This window comes from Cydia strobilella, chromosome 5 (assembly GCF_947568885.1).
Source record: "Cydia strobilella chromosome 5, ilCydStro3.1, whole genome shotgun sequence".
Taxonomy (NCBI): domain Eukaryota; kingdom Metazoa; phylum Arthropoda; class Insecta; order Lepidoptera; family Tortricidae; genus Cydia; species Cydia strobilella.
In genome coordinates this window covers 17,263,671-17,285,208 of record NC_086045.1, presented here as the reverse complement: position 1 = coordinate 17,285,208, position 21,538 = coordinate 17,263,671, and the positions used below count along the sequence as shown (strand labels likewise).

The window sequence follows — 21,538 nt, the reverse complement described above, 5'->3', positions numbered from 1 at the left end:
CGCCGAAGTTGAATTCCCCTCACACCAAATTTCATACCTTCAAAGTATGATTCTTGAGATAAAAACTATTATGTCCTGTCTCGGGACTTAAAGCATCTCTATACCAAATTTCAACTAAATCGGTTCAGCGATTTAAGCGTGAAGAGGAGTTAAAAAAGTTATTTGTTTAAAGGTTATGTTTTTACTTCGGAATGGTGTCAATGTGATACCGTAAATGGATTTGGCACTTCCGATTTATACGAAAACGATACCAAACATGGCCTAGTAACTTCATTGATGTAGATATCAAGATAAAATTGAGAGCCCTAAATAAACCTTCAAAGCGGATATCTCAAACCCCCCCTCTCCCCCCCCTCCCGTTACGGCTGGGGACTTTTGATAAGTTTACCTAACTAGTCCAAACAAAGTTACGGAGTCAAAAATTGTGTTTCTAGCATTTCCCTCTATACCTTCTTATTGCTCAGCCTAACATTTTACCATTGATAATACTTAACTTGTAACACTAAAAGAAAGTTAATCCGCTCGTGTTTATTTTATAATTAATTGTGATATGGTTTTTATCGGAATGTGTAGTAATAAAGAAGGTAACCTTAACACTATGTAGATATAAGTTCATTGGCAAGTTGTTTACGCGTCCATCGATGACGCTGAGGCAGTTTGGAGTAGTTTTACTTATTATGAGTATTGAGTATAAACTATGAGGAAATACTTCGACTATGTAGATAGTTAAATCCGTAAACAAATATTATGCAACATTTAAACTTCTTCTTCTGCTACCATGCCCTAGCGGGCGTCGTTGGCCACCTTTGCAAAGTTTTTTCTACTCTTGGCCAGTCTTGTTAGCGTGGCCGCGTCCTTGATGTTTGTCCATTTTTTGATGTTATCGAGCCAGTTCATCCTCCTTCTTCCCCTTCTCCGTTTTCCCTCTATGTTTCCGTCTATTATAACTTCCCATGTCTATGTATATGTGCTATTTTCAACCAAAAGGGTACTTATTGTCGCTTGTCAGTAAGGCGCTATTTCCATATAGCTTCAATTAGAAATCACCTTATCAACAAGCGACAATGTGGTACCTTTTGGTTGAAAACGTCACATATGTCCAAAATATGCAATCTTTCTCCGCTCAACTGTGGCTAGTACTTCCTTTTTCTTCTTCATTCTTTTTAGGATCTCTATGTTCGTTATTCTTGCGGTCCATGATACTCTTAGCATACGCCTGTACAGCCACATTCGAAGGTCTCTATTTTCTTCTCCATTATTTTATTTAAGGTTCATGTTTCAACACCCATAATAAAGTATAGATTGTACATAGCATTTTACTAGTCTTCACCTTAGTTTTAACTTAATGTCTTCATTGGTATACAATTTTTGCAATTTTAATAATTTTAATTTTCCACACTCGTTCCTAACTCATAAGCCATGACTTCCTACATATTTAAATCCGTTCCGCTAAAGGCACGTGGGAGGAAGAGGAACTAGAGCGCATGGAGGTACCTGCTTATACAAGAGATAAGCCCTATGAAATTTTTCAGCTACAAGCTGGACCCGAATCATGACATCATTACTTATCTGTTAATTTAAAGAATTTCTGGAGCGAACTGTGTACAGAGCTAGCTAATTGTGATGCCTAATTATTGCAAAGAAAATGTATATACTCGTAGACTCTATATTATAGAGTCAGAAGCTGCAAGCGGTGGATTCAACCTACTTGGTAGGTGCTCTTATTAGTTAATATGTTTGTATACCAAATTGACATGCAATAAAAATATAGTTGGTCACGCAAATCTTGTCAGTAGAAAAAGGCGGCAAATTTAAAAAAAAATGTAGGCGCGAAGGGATATCGTCCCATAGAAAATTTGAATTTTGCGCCTTTTTATACTGACAACATTTGCTTAACCAACTATACTTACTTTACTTTACATAATATTTAGGTACTAAAATATATAATTTTTCGAGAAATATCAGAAATGCCTACAATTCGAAAAAAAGTTTCACTTGCATCGTGGTTTTCTAAAACCACACAATTTTTTTTGTTATGTAAGTTATGTTTAATCTATTAGTTTTTCTGTGGTTTAATTTGTAACTAAATATTAATCAATCATTCGTAAAAATCTGTAGACATTTTTGGATTGTATGCTGCGCCAAAGAAATAAACATACGCGCTTACAAATCCAAAGTAAATTATAAAAATAAAACCCAGCCTCGTTATTCGGGAAAATAATCTAGTTTACCTAATTTATTTCTTTGATAATTTTACAATCATTCTGGGGTAACTGGGGACAGAGGGCTGGGGTAACATTTATCCAAGGGTAATAATGCCAATAATGAATGCCGCTGAAACTTGTAGCTTGTAGCACTGTACTGTTTACAATCTTCCAAAATTCTTCAAATTCCTCGATCTTTAACTACCTACCGACCTACCAATCTTAATTTTTCAACTAGGTAGCTACTAGTTCACAGTGAAAATTTGCTGTATAATTTTACTCCCCAGTTATCCCATTTGATAGTTTGTAGGTGTCAAGTTACCAGAATTTAGTTAGCGAACCATGAACCGTAGACTAGCGGGAAACCAATAAAATAAAGCTACTTAATCCGTTCCTATATCGCATCGCCACTTCCTCACTTTCCACGCTGCCGTTTGAAATATAATATCGCGCGGGGACAGTAGCCTTAGAAAGTATATTAATTAGGTCTTAGTTTCGCTCCAATGATAAGTAGTAAGTAAGTAGGTATGTACTTCTGGTAAATTTTAAGGCCCCCGAATGAAATATGAAAGAAAGTAAAATGAGAGAATATGAACTTGAAAACGGTATCATGATAGGTAGAGCAACGTATGATGTTACAAGTGGGAGGAGTCAAACCTCCTACTTAACTTGACTTAACAAGACAGTCAAAAAATTTTTTGAGGGAGGGGGGATCAGAAATCTTAGAAAATTGAATGAGGGTTATCGTTTCTTTGCTCACCAGTTGGCGCCTCTGTTGATGGTGGTCCAAAAGACTAAAGAACAGCTGTCAGTCATTGAAGTGACAAGTTACATTTGACATTTCGAACTATGGAAAAGACCACCATCTACACTAGCGCCCCTAGCGGCGAATTCATACGCGTTAGCCCTCATTGTAATATTTGAACGCCCCCTTATTTATATACACGAGGTGGAATACGCTGTTTTTTTTTTCTTGCCGTCGTTTTCTACTCATATATTTCATTAGCCAGAGCCAGTCAGTCAATGGGACTACATTTTTTTTTCAAAAGACTGACAACATTTGTTATTACTTACTTGGTCCGATGTGTTGCGAAAGTAAAAATCAAGTTCTATTCGCCTCAAACCTTCAACAGATACCATGTTTATGTTGTGTAGGTCGATTACTTACCACTAACAGCACAGTAACCATACAAAAATAAAACAAAATATTTGGGTAACCTGATATAATTTTATTCCGTTGTCTTTTTGTATGTTTTTTTCCTATAATATAATATTTGCTATAAATTTTCATGTTACAGATGAAAACTAAAATAAAAATTAACTAACAACATACAAGTCATACAACATAAAATGAATTGCCGCTCAAAGGAAAAATAACGCATTAAGAGTAGGTGTGTTCTTTGCTTATTGCCCCTTTCCTTCGGAGAGCAAATCATCGTTTAAATAATATAATTTTTTTAACGTCATTGTTAAAAACCATCACATCACATAACAAAGGTTATTGTTCAAATAACGATTAAACAAACATTCATAGTCAACACAATTTTACGATGTCCAGATGGGTGTAACGTGTAATGTAACTAATGTAAACATGTAACACTGCGAGCGCCTTTTGTTCGCGCTAAAAACCGACAGCCGATGGATCCGGCACGAGCATTATAATGTAATGCTCGTAGAGCCGTCCACACGCAGAATTCCTGTTACATTACACGATATTACACCCGTCAGGAACCGGCTTAAAGGTTACATTACACGTAACGTAGCGCCGAATGCGACATATCCAGAACGGTACATGTAATGAATGGAACCGAATGAAAGGTCACCGACGATAGGAGTGTGACCAAACTGTAGAAATGATCCGGCACAACGCAACGGACCCTAGGTAAAATCACCTCCCTTCAAAGGTGGCAATTGCAATATTTCTCTTAGCGTTAATCCCTGTTTCGTCCTCGAATACCGTTCCGGAGTTGCGGGTCCGATAAAACGTTATTTTATTACTTCTTCCAAAACTATATGTCATGGCTTGGTTGGAGGGCTTGGGTGGTTAGCTCGAAAACAATCAAACAATTTGGATTTTCATAAAAAAAATCAAAATCCACTTACATGTTTTATTTTGATGTACATGTGTTCTAAACGCTATCGCCAGTGAAGAGATTTGGTATATTGTGTTTTTTTTTTATTGATCATCATCTTCCTAGCGATGTCTACCGATTCCCCTAATCAATCTATCAGCATTGATCATGGTAAGATATGTAGCTAGGTTCCACACATACCAATATCAGTGGATAAGTAATCAAGAAATGCCCAATTATAGAGTAACGCACACATACACAACATGAAACACGATCATGTAAAAGCGTCCCATTCAATTTGGCACATATATATTTTCAATAGAAAGATGTACGTTTAAATTACATAATGGCACTTCTTAGTATAATTTGCTTTAATAAGTACTTATTTCTATTAGAATTACACCGTGTTGCAAAATATAGCCGGTATTTACGATATTTATGAAATACACAGGTACATAAGTACTTTATTCGAATTGATTCGTCCGAGACCGATTTGTCAGGTTCTTGTATATAGAAAAATGATTTATTAAATTCATTTTTACGAACGCATTAAGCCTTTGGAGTAAGAACTGTATATTCACGATATATATTACACAGTAAACGCTTAAATTAAAAGTATAAACACAGACAGTGTTTAAGGAAATTTGGAAGACAAGCTCAATTATCTCTATTACATGAGTAAAAGTTAACAAAACATTATATACTTAAACATAATACAGCAATGGATTTAACGCTGTACATACAACAGTTAGACCGTCGTTATTGCTACGTTTTATCTGTGATCCTTTTCGCCCCATTTTCTATCCGTATGAAGTCAAGAAAAGTCATTAATCCCATGTAAAGACATCTTTCATTAAATAGTTATAAAAAGGAACGTAAGTCATTTGACACCAACTAAACCACCATTGATTGTTAAACACCTACCACCTTTTTGTCCGCATTTTTCTTATCTCAAATAAGTTTTCGCAAAGCTCGCTTAAAAAATATTTTAAATGGATTTTTATCTATGAGTGAGCACTCTAAGCTTAATTATTTATGTGTGGTCATATATGGCTAAGACGACGGCCTGACCCAACAACTTGCAACTCCCTAAATACCTTTGTTTTATTTAAGTTTACTAAGTACATTTTTATGTCAGACTAAATTATATTTTAATAGGTGAGAGTAAATTTCACTGCTCTCAGTCAGTATAGAAGTATATTAGTGTATAATCTGCTTCAATATAATAAATTCAGGTTCCATAATACGATACAATAAATGCGCTACTGCTAATAATTTAATAGCGTCTTTGATATCAAGTCTCACTATTCAATGAAGTACATATTTTCTGACTTTACACACCTAAAAAAATCCTTCAAAAGTACAAACAGCCATCTAAAAATATGATTATTACAAAAATATCTAAAGAGGTTTAAATTCATGTAGTCACGCATGAATGGCTAGCACAAGATCATGTTGTGAAACATTATTTACGTATTTAGTGTGAATGACGCTGTCAACATAGTAACAACATGACGGTATGTTTGCTAGCCCTTCACTCCCTACAGTGTAATAGAGTAATAGTTACACAACGAAGTTTATTAATACTACCTAATGTAAGAAATTGGCTCCGATATCAGTTATAAGCTTACAACATTACTTACAATGTGTTGCTTATCAGTGTTGGACGTAATTAATTATTTGTGTAATTTAATTACTAATTTAATTCCATGTAATTAAATTGTTTGCAATTGTACACAGTTCAATAAAAGTAATCGTAATTGGGTAAAGTAATTAATTACAAAATTTAATTTCAAAATGTAATTAAAAATTTAATTAACCATTACATTTTGCAATTGCAATTGTTAATTAAATGCGTAATTACTTTTTACATGTAATTTAAAAAAAAAACATTACTAATTGTAATTGCAATTGTTAATTAGTAATTAAATTACTTTATGCCCAACACTGTATGGATGATATCGTGTTATGAAAACGGAGCGAAAGTTTGGTGCGAGTTACATAATTGTCGTACATGTATACAATAATGGAACAAAGAGAGGTCTTAAGTCTTCATTTAAACACATTTTAAATTTAATTTTTATGTGCTTATCCCAAATTAAGAGTCATCGTTATCTGTAAAGTAATAACGTAAATCTTAAAACGCGAATTTAAATCTTTCTATGTTAAACTATAAAAATTATGTCCTCCGTACCAAAGTTCTGTTCCTTGTTCATGAATGTCATGATAAGTTCACTGGATTTGTCAATAAATTTGTGACCATTAATGCATGTCAAAGAGATCTATGTCTATCTGTATTATAAGTTATAACTGGACTCTGATAGAAATCGGCTTCGAAGCTAAAGCCCCATTTAGACATGCATGCAATATTCGATACACTGCTTCCTGCAGCGTACAATGAATTCAGTCGATCGATCAAATACCGCAATGTGACGATAATCACATGCAAGTTGTTGATCCGTCTAAATGGAGCTTTAGAAAAGCTTGATCGACCGACCAAACAGTCATAAAAATGTAACATAAGTTAGAACCACTTCACAAGTAATTTTTTGCTAAAATATTTATATAAATATTGGAACTGACCTTACTGACAAAGTGATAACCGAAACTGTATGCTACATGAAAAAGTCACATATAAAAATATGTCAAGTTCCGAATTCTATTATGTTACATTCTTCACACGATCACGCGTCAGTTTTAAAATAAGACATCTTCTATTTACTGGAAACTGGAAAGTAATAGAATAATAAGGAAGGAACAAGTTTTCAGACACATACAAATCAAGTCAATATAATTACAGTTACAGTACTGCGTGCAGCGATCATAATCGAAATAAAAATAGGCTGTCATGGTGAATTTGAGTTCTTATGTTCGCCAAACAATTATTATTAAGTTTTTGGTGATCCGAGAAGTGCTAAATAACCACTAGGCACTATGGTTTTATTGTATTGTTTCTGTTTTAGCTGGGTACCGTTTTAGGGTATGTGTTATTTCTATTAAAAAATAACACTGATCTATTAAAACAACCATATCCATACAGACCCGTTTAAAGTTAAAAGCTTGATCACATTCTAAACAAGACCCAAACTATAATTTACACCGAACTGATACCATACAATGATAAACGTGGTTTAGTATTTCTAGGGCCAATAAGATCTAATTTATTTAATAATAATCTAAATTTATGGTAAAATGATTCTTTTGGCAAGTCTATCCTCGTTCCGGTACCTATATACGACTGTATGGTCCCCAACAAATACTAAGTATTTACTTATTACAGTATTTGTCTGAAATCTAGCACCGTAAACAACACTTAAAAACTAAATTACAAAGTATCGGCATAACAAAAAATCTTAACGCTAAAACAGTAAATCGCTTTGTCATTCTGCTAGAGAAGCTACGAGTAGCACAATTTGATATAATTAAGAAATGGTCAAAACATAAATATATTATCATAGATTATACCGATTAATTGGTATCGACCGAAACATACTGTTGTCGCGGTTGAACGTCTTTAAACTAGGCAGGAAAATAATATCAAAATATTGGAAAAGTCATGATCGGCTAAAAGGAAACTTCATTCGCTTAAATTAGATTAAAAATATGTCCACGTCGCCCAGACATTTATGTATAAGTACAGTATAATAGTCATAACGACCGCATAAGGGAAAATTAATAAAAAATGTAAGCAGTTAAGGATTGTTATTAGTCTAACGTTAATTGATTCCATTGTGTTAAAAAAATTAACCCTATAAATTGTACTGTATTGTATTTTATTGTACTTATTTTATACACATGTAAATTTACGGCATACGCGAACACACTTACACGCATGTAACAAATAAAAACTGCTTAATTTTCGTATATCAATGTGATCAATTCACATAAGACTAATTACGGTCCTTAATTATTTTTTACAATAAAATTCACCCATAAACTACGACGCCTCGGCCACGAAACAACTTTTGACCAATGTATGGCGGTCGGCGTCAGCGTGCACGGTGCACGGTACGCGGTACTCGGTGCCGTGGCACACCGCGCACGCTCGGTGCGTGCGAGTCATGCCCTCGGGGGTGAGGGAGCAGACGGCAGACGGTAGAGGGGGACGCACGGTACACGCGCTACGCTAGATCTGCACGACGTTGCGGCGGCGCGTGAAGACCAGCGCGTACTCCACGCCCCACACCACCACGCACGACATGATCAGCGCGTTCTGCACGTGGATGCACAGCGAGAAACTGCCCGAGTAGTCGCGGACGAAACCTGCACAAGAAACGAAACGACCGTTGAAGATGATTCGTAAACGAGTAAAATCATAAGAAATCTGAAAAAACGGTAACCTTATTTGAAGATTTCTTGTAATTGAGTAGAATTTTCAAAGCCTCTTCCGCTTATTATTACTTATTTCCCTTTACTGTCCAGTGTCCACTTTGCTAATCGATAATTATGGGTCTCAGTTACGAGACGAATAGTCTATAAATAATGGCAGCGCTTCTTGGAAAAAGGAAAACCGCCTTACAATTATGTCATCATCAGCTCGGCTCTAAGAGGAAAAGTAAAATGACATTGTACCACAAGTCAAGAAAATATTGCAATTCTTTTAAATTGACTAAGTCATGCTTTAATTGATAATTGGTCAATTTATTTAAGAGTATTGCAAACCGAGAACTAAACAATACAATGTAGGTAAAGAAAGAAGTTTGGATTAATTTTTAACAAGCAGAAACGTCTGCGATCGACGCTATTAAGCTTAGAATAAATTTAAAAGTGGAAAAATTACTGCCTTGGGTGAGACTTGAACTCACCATCCAGATCCAGATCCAGATCCAGAGGCCGTGAGTTCAAGTCTCACCCAAGGCAGTAATTTTTCCACTTTTAAATTTATTCGAAGTTTGGATTACTTTGCAACACCGTATTATATGACTAAACAATGACATCAGGACTAACATTTAAAAAAAACAAGTTAATCACCATGGTCCAAACTTTTTATCGGCTCAGTCACAGACAACCAAATTTATAATTTGGATGAATTAAAAAAAATGCAAATGAGTGAGGACTTCAGTAATTCGTCCTCAATTTAAATGGTTTCATAGCTATAACAAACGTTATCCATAAAAATGTATATTGTATATTTTTCATTAAATAAGGAATCAATCATATCATTCTTGACGTGTTTATTTATTGAAAAACGTTTTAATTTTATTTTACTATTACATGAAACCAAGTGTGTAAATTTTATTTTATAATTATAATGTCACTCACAATTATGTATCGTGTTTGGTGTACCTATACCAAACACGATACATGATAAATGATGATAATTATATGTTATATAATTGTTACATATTTGCGTGACTTATTTTTCAATAGAGTTTTTAATTAGAAGACACGTCAAGATAGTTTACCCTTTTTCTAATGCTATAAAAACGAAGTAAAGTCGGTCAAACAACTTTGTCAGTAGAAAAAGGCGCGAAATTCAAATTATCTATGGGACGACAACCCTCGACGCCTACTTTTTAAATTTGCCGCTTTTTTCTACTGACGGAAATGGCTTGACATACTTTATAACTATCTATGTACATAGAGTAACTTATACTAGAGCGGTACTGTCATAGTAAATTTTGTAACCCCAGTAAATTCACTGCCATCTGTCGACACACTTTAAAACTAAAAATAAATATTTATAAAAATACGATAAAATGTATTTAAATATGGATAAATGATTTTTTTTATTTGCATTAATTATTTTTATGATTTTGACCCATGTTCTTTCACTGATATGCGTTAAAATTGTTAAATAACAAACGAAACCGTCAACGCCATCTATACGACAGTAAGCCAAAGCTAGTAGCGCCCTCCGAACGATAATCAAATTTTCTTGATTTTCGAGGCACGTTTTTTCCTTAGACTGTATACATCTATTACGGAGTTATATCTATCTTTGCTATGTATAAAATGTTTATATTTTCTACTCTAACTCTTTGTGAGATAGCTACGAGTATATTCACGTTATCTTGAGAAGCCATTCATGTGGTATTGTGATTAGGTCTCAAGGTCCCAACTAAATTGGCTAGCCTTTTATGGCTTAATACTTTTACTGTCTATATCTTCAGCGCCTGCGATTATAGTATCGATACCGCTTAAAGTTGAGCTCTTATGAGTATTTTTTTCCACTCCACCGGTCCAGACCGGAAAGTTCACCCGATATCAAAGATCAATTAATAGGGATGATGACACATGTTGAATTTTATAACAAAATCTAGTAAAATAGATAGCAGATGAGCAATTTATCGCAATAATGTGGATATTAAAATAATATATGGAAATGATAAAAAAATACAGGACCTAAGTTTCAAAATTTAAAGTTTTCTTTTAGTTCCCAATAAAGGGTACCATTCGATTCAGTACATTTTATCCAAAAGATAGATTGTATGGCAACTAATATGCATAAACGCAATATTTCACCGACAAAATCGCAATTTGACTTATTTTCCATACCTTGGCATGACGTTCACTTATCGTTGTGTTAGAAGCATTTCGCGAGTGAAGTACGACTGTCGGACTATGACTGACATTTTTGAATTTTGTATCGATTTAATGCTGCCGTGGGTCCCATATAGATATTAGATCACAAAAACAAACCTGATTGATTGATACCATTAATAAAAAATTGTCATCTAGCCTATTGTGTACAATGTGTCAAGACTAAGACAATAAATTCGTGTCGTCAAAGGTTTGCAGAGATGGTGCCATCATAGCTTGCCCCTTTTCTATGAGATTTGGCTTACAGGGCTGGCATCCAGGGCATTAAAAAAACAAAAATTTGACACAATTCTAGGGATTGACAGGGCAAGCTATACTGGCGCCATCTGCTAATTATTTCGACCTGCTAACCCCGTTCAGTGACCACAAAATATATAGGAATACAGCGCCATCTGGTTCGGGTATTAAACTAGGGAGCACGTTTCTTTCTTAGGTCGGTAATTCACCTGTCCGATTTCTTTGTCCAATGTGCATCGCGTCTCACTCTCTCACTAAGCAAAATGTGAGACGCAAATACACATTGGACAAATAAATTGGACAGGTGAAATATCATCTTTACCCCCTTATCTCTAGTCTTAATTATTTAAATTATGTTTTATCCATTTGTTACTAATACATGTCAAAATTACAGATTTAGGGCCGGTTGCACCAACCACATTTGACAGACTGATCAACATCACTGTCATCACTCAGCAGAGAACTATAAAAATTCCCATACGAATTTAGCGAACTCTATAACGGTGACAGACGGTTTGTTTGGTGCAACCGACCCTATGAGAGTTAGGTTTGGAAAGTTTCATAATAAACCGCCGCGGCGCACCAGGTGACGCTGATCAGACTGTCTAGTGCGGATGGTGCAACTGGCACTAAAGGGGCCAACTGATTATCAGATTCTTCATCAGATTATCAGTATCTTGTTTTCCATACATCGGAACGGCTTCTAAGCAAAGCGGCTACTAAGCAAAGTGACACAGTGACGCATAACGTCACGATGTGTTGCCATTTGTGTAAGAGCGTTTGTCCCAATGCCTGCTGCGACCGGTTCATGGGTGTATATTGTTGCGCCTGTGAACGGGTTCCAGCAGGCGTTCTACATGACATTAAAGCTCTCCAAGGGGCCTCCACGTGTTGGATCTGTATCCCCCACGCAAGCTTATCAAAAGACCGGGATTTATAGGCCCGCGAAATCCAAAATGGAGAAACAAAATAATGATAATAAAAAAACCGGCCAAGTGCGAGTCGGCCTCGCGCATGAAGGGTTCCCTACCATTACGCAAAAAACGGCAAAAAAATCACGTTTGTTGTATGGGAGCCGCACTTTAATATTTGTTTTATTCTGTTTTTAGTATTTGTTGTTATAGCGGCAACAGAAATACATATTCTGTGAAAATTTCAACTGTCTAGCTATCACGGTTCATGAGATACAGCCTGGTGGCAGACGGACCGACAGCGGAGTCTTAAGTCCCGTTTTTACCCTTCGGGTACGGAACCCTATAAAATATAAATTTCTGAGTAATGACGGCAATAATATCCGCCGACTCACCAATAATAGGTCCAATGATGACGACGAAGACGCCCTTGCCGACCATGTGCAGGCCGAAGGCGGCGGGCAGCTTCTCGAGCGGGCAGTACTCGGAGATGGTGAGCGTGAAGTTGCTGAGGCACATGCCGCGGAAGAACCCGCAGATGGACAGCCAGATCATCAGCGGCACCCATTCCCTCTGCTCCGCGAGCACTGCACACATAAAACGTGAGCGTCAAAAAAATATCCCCTTAGCATTTTCTCTTTTAATCCGTCGAGTCCCGCGAAAAGTTACCTTTTAAGTCCTACAGATGTGATATCGCACACGCAATTTCATACACGAGGTTATTATTAACCTGGGACTCGAGAGGTTTCTGACATTGTATAAACAACTCGACAATGTTTTTTTTATTATTATTACTTTGACCTTTCAAATCCCGCGGGATCTTGATTTGCCAGCCAAAAAACGACCTTGAAGTTGTAAATTTAGAAAAGATTTTTTATCCTGCCTCGATATCACGTCAGTGGGAAGCGAATTAAAGAAGAAAATATTGTTCCTTTTCCTTTTCACTGGTAGCATTCGGTAATCTGAGAAAGGGACACCAAGTACCCTCATCAACTCGAGCAAAACAAACAGAAACACAGATGTGCCATCCATTGCCCGAAGCCATTACCTAAAGCCATTGAATTTACCGAGTCTGGCCATAAATTATTATATATGCATATTACTAACCTGATCTCGTAGCCGCCAAAAAGAAAGCCGATACGAAAAATATCATTTTCTTGGATATAGTCGTTCTGTCAAAAATAGGGGGCAATATTAATCGCACCAAAATATCTGTGATGGCGGTCATAGACAGGCAAAACGCAGTATCCTCCATGTTGTAGCCCAAATCTCTGATAAAGAAAGGCGTCAACATTCTAAATTGCAGCTCCCCGCTCCAAAACAGCGAGAGCCCCAGTAAAAGGTTCAAAAACGACCAGTCTTTCAGTAAATCTAAGTCCATTAAATCTATGAACTTTCTTAAGCAGCCTTTCTTTTTCTCCTCTTCAGGCTCAAATTTCTTAAAAGTTTTCATTTGTAAGGCATCTTCGTCAGCTGTCTGAAATAAAATAAAAAACTTTATAAGCTAGTGCGTGGCACAGTATTACTATAATGTTTAGCATACGTGGGATACCGATTATAATTTAGCCAGCCAATCTTGATTGTACTTTTGAAAGGAGATCCAGAATGGTACAAGACTACAACAAGTTATATTAAACTCTTATCAAATGTTTTACCCCTCATTGGGTAAGAGAAATACTGGGTCAAGAAAATACTTCATAATCATACTGTTTCTCGTGTCCCAAGCAAAATAAACTGTGTTTCTCTTACCCCACATGACCTTAATTTAATTTTGTAATTTGTAAATATTATTTTACCGGCATTTTTCGACTAACACGGCCAGCTGCCAAAATACATTCAGTTATTCAAGTGTTCATTGTGGAAGAGAAAAATGCGTCTGAGTTTGACAGCCGAACTAGAAGGCACAATACTTGTAAAACTGTAAAAAGTCCACTTTTAACAACCAGAGTGACCGCATAATGTAAGGAGCCGTACAGCGCCACCTTGTTTTTAGGGTTCCGTGTTCAAGCTACACCAACACCTACATCGAGATAGAGCTGCAGGTAGCTGCCGGTGAAGTCCATGTTGAAGATGTTGGAGATGACGGACACCTTGCGGCGCCGCACCTCGCTCACGTTGGCCGCCGACGTCACGCGCGGCATGGCCGCCACCGACACCGATGTGTTCAAGCTACACCAACACCTACATCGAGATAGAGCTGCAGGTAGCTGCCGGTGAAGTCCATGTTGAAGATGTTGGAGATGACGGACACCTTGCGGCGCCGCACCTCGCTCACGTTGGCCGCCGACGTCACGCGCGGCATGGCCGCCACCGACACCGATGTGTTCAAGCTACACCAACACCTACATCGAGATAGAGCTGCAGGTAGCTGCCGGTGAAGTCCATGTTGGAGATGTTGGAGATGACGGACACCTTGCGGCGCCGCACCTCGCTCACGTTGGCCGCCGACGTCACGCGCGGCATGGCCGCCACCGACACCGATGTGTTCAAGCTACACAAACAAAAAAAAATTAATAATTAAATATAGTGACTAGTTTCAACTTTCACGGCCTCCTAGCAGTCCTAGCCTAGGCGGTGGTGACTGGTGAGCTGATAACCCGCCTACGAAAGTGCTACTTTATTTATGTTAGAAAATCATTGTACCTTTTATACTAAAAATGTTTATGTATTCGATTGAGCTGCAAGTGCAGAAATTAGTCAATAGAGAGAAAAAGAGGCTTATTATTAAGTGAAATCGTTGTTAAAAATGTAGTATTTTTACACGTATTAACACGCATGAATAATAAAAAAGAAGTTGATTAAAATTTGGTATTTTTATTTCAAAATTACTTGGTTTTTATTATTATCAAAAAATCCCGGGATCCCGGTATTGAAGTCGCCAATACCGGTATTAATACCGGTATTGCGAAAGCTCCGGTATTTTGAAGCCCTAGTAGCTAGCACTTGCTTAGGCAATGTAGATATTTATGTTTCCGATTGAGGCCACAAGATGGCAAATCATAAACAACTGCGTACTCGCCGCCGCGATCTCTTCTCCATTCCTCCAGCGCGCACGCGCGCGCTCGCCTCCTCTCCACTGCACCACGCGTTAAAATTCATGAATGACATACTGGACAGCGACAAGCAGCTTGACATTTTCTTCTCCCCGGAGACTAAATTTTTAAGTGCAACATCTCGTTACTTGGAAAGTATTGTAACCCCTAGCTCTATTGTAGAATCTGTGACATAATTGTTGTAAACGTTTGTAATTAAGTTTAGATTATATTATGTTATGTTGTATCTTTTATTTGTTAATGTGAATTTAATTTATACTGTGAAAATAATAATGATTTGTTGAAATTTCGTTTGGATTAAATTGTACTGTAATATTTGTTACAATAAAAAAATAGTTAATAATGTGACATGTGACATACATAATGATGATAATTTAGTATAATTTCATAATGACATAATAATATAATATAAGTATGTACCTATTTAATGATATAATTCGTAATGAAACATTTGATAGAATTGTATAATAACAGAAAGATGAATATGTAGAATTATATTAGTGTATAATCACATGAAATAATTACTAACAACACTATTAGCACGTAAGGTTTATCTGTAAGTGCTGATATGTATAATAATAAACAAATAAACAAATAAACAAAATCCTCCAACGCGCACCTCGAGCCTAGTTTGTTCTTCTTGTCGAAGTCCTGCAGCGGCTTGTCGGCCGTGGCGGCGCGCGGCATGCCCACGGTGCGCACGGAGGGGTGGTTGGCGTTCGTGTTGCCGAGCGAGCGCTGCGGCGTCAGCTTCGGCATCGGGTGCGTCACCAGCGGGTTGATCTCGAACTTGTCCACCTCCTCCTCGTCGCTCTCCAATATACACTCCATCTCCTGAAACGAGAGGTATATCGGTGTCAAACTAAATATTGTGTGGTAGATTGTGATAAAAAATATAGTTTAGTTTCCTAGCTGGGCGTCTCTATCGATCTCTTCGGGATAATAGTTTAATAGTATATTCAAACGCAAATAGTGAACACGTTTTAAAAGAATTAAGTCTCCACATATTTTTTTCTGTTCGACTGTACAGTCGGAGTCAAAGTTTAATCATAACACGGTGCAAATCTGTTAAAATGTGCAACGTCGACTGTTCTTTGAAATTTAGTATATTTTTGATTAACTTGATCATATGTGCTAAAAAAATCTTTAAAGTAAATTTGAGTCATGTTAAATATGTAACAGTTATACGTTAACGTGGTAACCGACTTTACAACGAATAATACATAGTATTATGTAATACCAACCTTAACAGTCTGCATTTCGCAGTCAACCGGTTCCTTCTTGAGATGCCGTTTGACTGGCTGCAGAAGGCAGGAGCCCAGCACGGCGTGGAAGGCGAGGCCGCCGAGGATCACCACCGTCCACCGGAACCCGTACTCTTCCAGCAATATCTTGACTAGTTGCGGCATCACCATGAGGCCGAAGCCGGTGCCGGCCATGGAGAGGCCGACGGCCTGGCCTCGTTTCTTGGTGAAGTAGTGATTCAGTGACACGAAGGACGACGATGACGCAAGCCCTACGCCGAATCCTGGAATTAGTAAAACAGTTATTTCTAAATTATAGATGACAGGATTTTGATTTATGGTGTCTTAATGCTGTTTCTAGTGCAAATTCGCATTACTGGCCTGACCTACCTACTAAAAATAAACTTTTAACATATAATAGCTGCATGCAATATTACGACATTAATAACAGTCAACGAGGAAATGAAAATTAAGGGAAAAATGTAACTTTTGATCGATCACATTCGAAGTTTTATTTTTATTCTTCTGCATCACTTTACATTAATTAAAACTGAACAGGGGAATTTTTTCATATAATGTATAATTAATGAAATTAATATTGGATTATTATGCTATTATATAAATTTATTTCTGATGATCACAATGTAGATTCTTATAAATTGACATTAATGTAATTTTTACTGTAATCATATGTTGTGAAATAAATATATCTAATCTATCTAATCTAATTTACTGTTCATTTTGCTTAAATAATATTGGAAGTAAAAAAATAATCATTAAAAACCGGCTTATTTACTTCCTGTAAATTCTGAATTAAAAATTTACAATTATGTACAATTATTTCAATTTAGTATTGGTATGCCCATTGTTTTCAATCGAAGTCGAAGTTTACATCTACACCCATCTCATTTAGAAAAAAACTGGCTAAGTGCGAGTCGGACTAGCGCACGAAGGGTTCCGTACCATTACGCAAAAAACGGCCATAAAATCACGTTTGTTGTATAGGAGCCCCACTTAAATATTTATTTTATTCTGTTTTTAGTATTTGTTGTTATAGCGGCAACAGAAATACATCATCTGTGAAAATTTCAACTGTCTAGCTATCACGGTTCATGAGATACAGCCTGGTGGCAGACGGACAGACAGACAGACAGCGGAGTCTTAGTAATAGGGTCCCGTTTTTACCCTTTCGGTACGGAACCCTAAAAAATGAAACTTTTCCATGAGACGTTATTTCTCGCAGGGTGTACTAATCAATCATTCTGACTTTGTTATTGATTTTTGACTGACTAATTGGTTTGTTTGCTTGCTTAAGCTCAGGTGATAGTGCCGTCCATACGACAAACCATGACCGTCTATAACCTATTTTTAGATATGATTAACTCAATTTACTCTGGTATAAATATACTGCTCTTATATTGCACACTACTCTATGTAGAGGTTGCGTAAACAGACTGGATGAAAACGAATTGTTCACGTAGGAACCAATATGAGTAATTAGCACAAAGCGTCCGTGTTTATTAGCAGCGATTATTTTAATTAAACGAGGACTACAGGGTCAGCTGTCTCTTTGTACATAAAGTATGGACACGAAAAAATCTGGTCATGCATGATATGGTAAATCTTGTAAATGAATGAGGATTTTCAAGCAGCGCTTTTTTTAATGATTTGTGGATATCAAACTACATAATAAAAACCGGCCAAGTGCGAGTCGGACTCGCGTTCCAAGGGTTCCGTACATTACACAAATTAAACAATGTATTTTTTATGTGAAACGTGAGTGAAATGTCTTTAAAAAACCCGCAGGAGTCGGATCAAAAACTAAGTTATTAAGTCCGACTCACGCTTGACTGCACATTTCTAATAGGTTTTCCTGTAATCTATAGGTAAAAAAATGTATTTTGTGTATTTTTTTTCAAAATTTTAGACCCAGTAGTTTCGGAGATAAAGGGGAGGGGGAATGGTAATTTTTTGCCTATTTTCTTGAATAACTTCTAAACTGTTTATCCTAAAATTATAAAAAAAATATATTTGAGATTCTCACAATAAGCACTTTCATTTGATATGTAACACGATATACTTTGAAAAACTTTTTTTTTTAATTTTCTCATTTACCCCCGAAAGTGGCCCCCTTTATAATTCATTTGTTAACGTTACATGTCCATCTTTGGGTCACAAACTTACATATGTATACCAAATTTCAACTTAATTGGTCCAGTAGTTTCGGAGAAAATAGGCTGTGACAGACGGACAGACAGACGCACGAGTGATCCTATAAGGGTTCCGTTTTTTCTTTTTGAGGTACGGAACCCTAAAAATACAATCTATATAACGTTAAGTTGTCTGTGAGTTTCAGCATTATATATTCCCCCGTACCTATATTTTGTTGAACAGCGTTTTCTGATAATCTTCACTAGCTTCCTGCTACAATTCTACAATTGTAATTTCACACTCCAGTTATAACTACATTTGGAAGTGACGCAAAACGAGAGCCATAACAAGGTTCCTTTTAACGACTCATAAAATTGTTTTACAACAAGGCATTAAATCATTTAACGCTTAGAAGTACCGAGTGTGAATCATAAAATTAACAAACATTAAGATATTTGTATAATAAATGTACCTGTAATAAATAGTCTAATATTTATTCTTTTTACGAGCTATTATCAAATGATTAGTCTTCTATAAAGTATATCCTAATATCTAAAGACTTTAAGTAAGTATTAATGTCATATTTAAAATAAAATAGTTGCTTGAGTGTTACGCAATTACGCATTTGATTTTTACCAAAAAAGTATGTAAGTCAAATATAAATACGATAACGGTTTACGGTAAGAGGCAACACGAATAGTAATAGTATGGTGAAAGCAAAGTGAAACTAAATATCCTAGAAAACACAGTTCATTTAGTTTGCTAACGACCGTTAACTTCAGTAGGTATACTTAGCTCTCAAATATCGGCTTTAGGAACAAAAGCTGATCGTTAATTACAGGTTGTCATAAACGTGCCGTTATCGGACGTTAGCTCTTATGAGCTATCGTCAACTCCACGTGCCGCCAATGTGATTTAACTTACCCCCTAGAATGCTGTACGTGGCTAAGATATGGGCCATGCTGTTCGCCGGGGCGGTGAACAATAGACCCAGGGCGCATATTGTCGAGCCGACAAGGCAGACTTTTCTGTAGGAGAAGGTCTTTATGACAGGCCCCACGAGGAATCCGGAAAAGTTGACGACAGAGTCGAGCGTGCTCGCAATGACGGACGCGCCCGTCGTCCGGACGCCTAGCTCGTCCAGCAGATCTTTAAACAGGAGACCGAATGACGGCTCCAGTGAACGCGTTGAAAACTGAAAATTGAAATGTGTCCAATTTAAGAATGATGCACTAATAGATAAGTCGCAAAAATATCTTGTTGCATGGGCTTATAATGGGGAAAGGAAATTTAAATTAACGAACGAATGAAAGTCATCTTATCAACATCATATATTGAATATTGTCTTTGGTTACCGCGATAGTTACTCATGAAATAAAACTATGGAAATAACGACGTTGGAACTATGGGGATATGTTATTAATTCAATATACGCGATATAATCCTTTTCCATGGGTTTATTTCATCATATATTGACTTAATGGGTGACAAAAAAATTGCTAGCTACTGCATATTCTTGACCCCTTTTTTGTGATGTGCTGATGTGTACCGCCTACGGTGATGTGATAGTATTGACCTTATACCAAAAGTTTGTCAATAAATACAAATTAGTGCACATAATTTTTTCATTAATTGTTATCGGGCACAAACAATAGTAACAAATAAAGAACACATAAAATGTAACATTACAGTTTAAATAAAAAAAATTTTTAGCTTGGGTTGAATGCCTAACTATTATACTAAACATTATCATTATCACAATGAACCCAATAAGATTATAGTACTTAGTAAATAAGGTAATAATGCTTAGTGCCGAAGTCTTCAAGGACCAATAATAATAAGATAACCTCATTTACGCAGTCACGCGCTTTTGCACGTAATAGGCACTGCATAAAAGCATAATGCCGTCATTAATAATTTTGGCAATACCCAACTACTTATATACCTATACATATTTCTAAAAGTATAGCATAAACATCTACTATCATATCATTAACAATTATTGATATCGATTACTTTAATGATGACACTTTAGATAAAAATTGTTAAACGAATGATGGCACTAATTCACTCATTGATACGAATATCAACGGCACTGGGGTATCATTTTGTTGAAGGCTAGAATCCGATTTCTGAAAAGGTAGGGGAGGTACCTAATTTTTGACGACATGAAACATTTTATACCATTTTTCATGTAATATTTCAAAATAATATTATATAATATATAATACCACGGCATATGGGTAAATAAACAGGCAGAATGATTATCACTCGTCAACATAATTGAAAGCGTTTTAAATTTCTCCCGATTAAACGGAAACTAGAGTCCTGTAGATCAATTTACAAAATAAAGAATGTCGCGAACGCAATGCACTTAAAAGTAATTGTGTCAATTAGCACGTGAGCACAAAAGGTCTGATTAAGCAATGATAATTATGAACAAGTGGCGTGTTGTATGCAGACTCGTTTTACATACTCGGACAACAAACGGTTGTGTTGGTCGAATAAACTTCATATAGAATTATTTATAGTTTTAAACAATGAAGCTGATTTACAGGCATTATACGATGACTGTTAATGTTATTAAATGACTACAGGTACCACCAAACTCCGTACATTTGCTGACCTACAAAAAAATGCAGCGAAACGAAGTTATTATAGTGATTATAGTAAACAATCAATGTCAATTTATTTTTAACGTTGACGCTTGACGCCAAGAATGACAAATAATTTCAAAGTTTGTTCAACTCGTTCAACTTCATATAAAGGACAAACTCGCAAACATAATAGTGCACAGATCCAAAGCAAGTAAACTATTAAGTTGCAACATGCGTGCGCCCGAGAAGAAAAAAAACATACGCAATGCAACGAAATTAAAAACACGTATTAATATTCCTGACAACATACCGAAAATAACCCCATAATTTAGTCGGTTTCATTGTTGCCCACCAAGCTTTGGTGTGGGAACAACACTACGTCGACTGTTTAACGTGAAATGTTTAAAAGTAAGAATGACAAGGACAAACAAAAATAGCAGTTTCTCAGCTACTCCAACTAAATGTTTAATTAAATTAAAACCATCTCGTTCTGTCATCTCACCCCTCCCCTCTTAACCTCTCTTTA

At 36.4% G+C, this 21,538-nt stretch overlaps 1 protein-coding gene across 1 annotated transcript in view; it reads right to left on the bottom strand.

Annotated features, from left to right (window-relative positions):
• Positions 1-3,418: 3,418 nt before the first annotated feature.
• Positions 3,419-21,538, bottom strand: part of LOC134741509 (uncharacterized) — a 36,377-nt gene continuing 18,257 nt past the window's right edge. The window contains exons 3-9 of the mRNA XM_063674312.1: positions 19,340-19,610; positions 16,265-16,548; positions 15,640-15,854; positions 14,314-14,458; positions 13,075-13,444; positions 12,363-12,554; positions 3,419-8,539 (exon numbers count right to left, since the gene is read on the bottom strand). Of these exons, the coding sequence (XP_063530382.1) occupies positions 8,403-8,539; positions 12,363-12,554; positions 13,075-13,444; positions 14,314-14,458; positions 15,640-15,854; positions 16,265-16,548; positions 19,340-19,610 (1,614 nt within the window). The 3' untranslated portion in view covers positions 3,419-8,402. The remainder of the gene's footprint in view (positions 8,540-12,362; positions 12,555-13,074; positions 13,445-14,313; positions 14,459-15,639; positions 15,855-16,264; positions 16,549-19,339; positions 19,611-21,538) is intronic.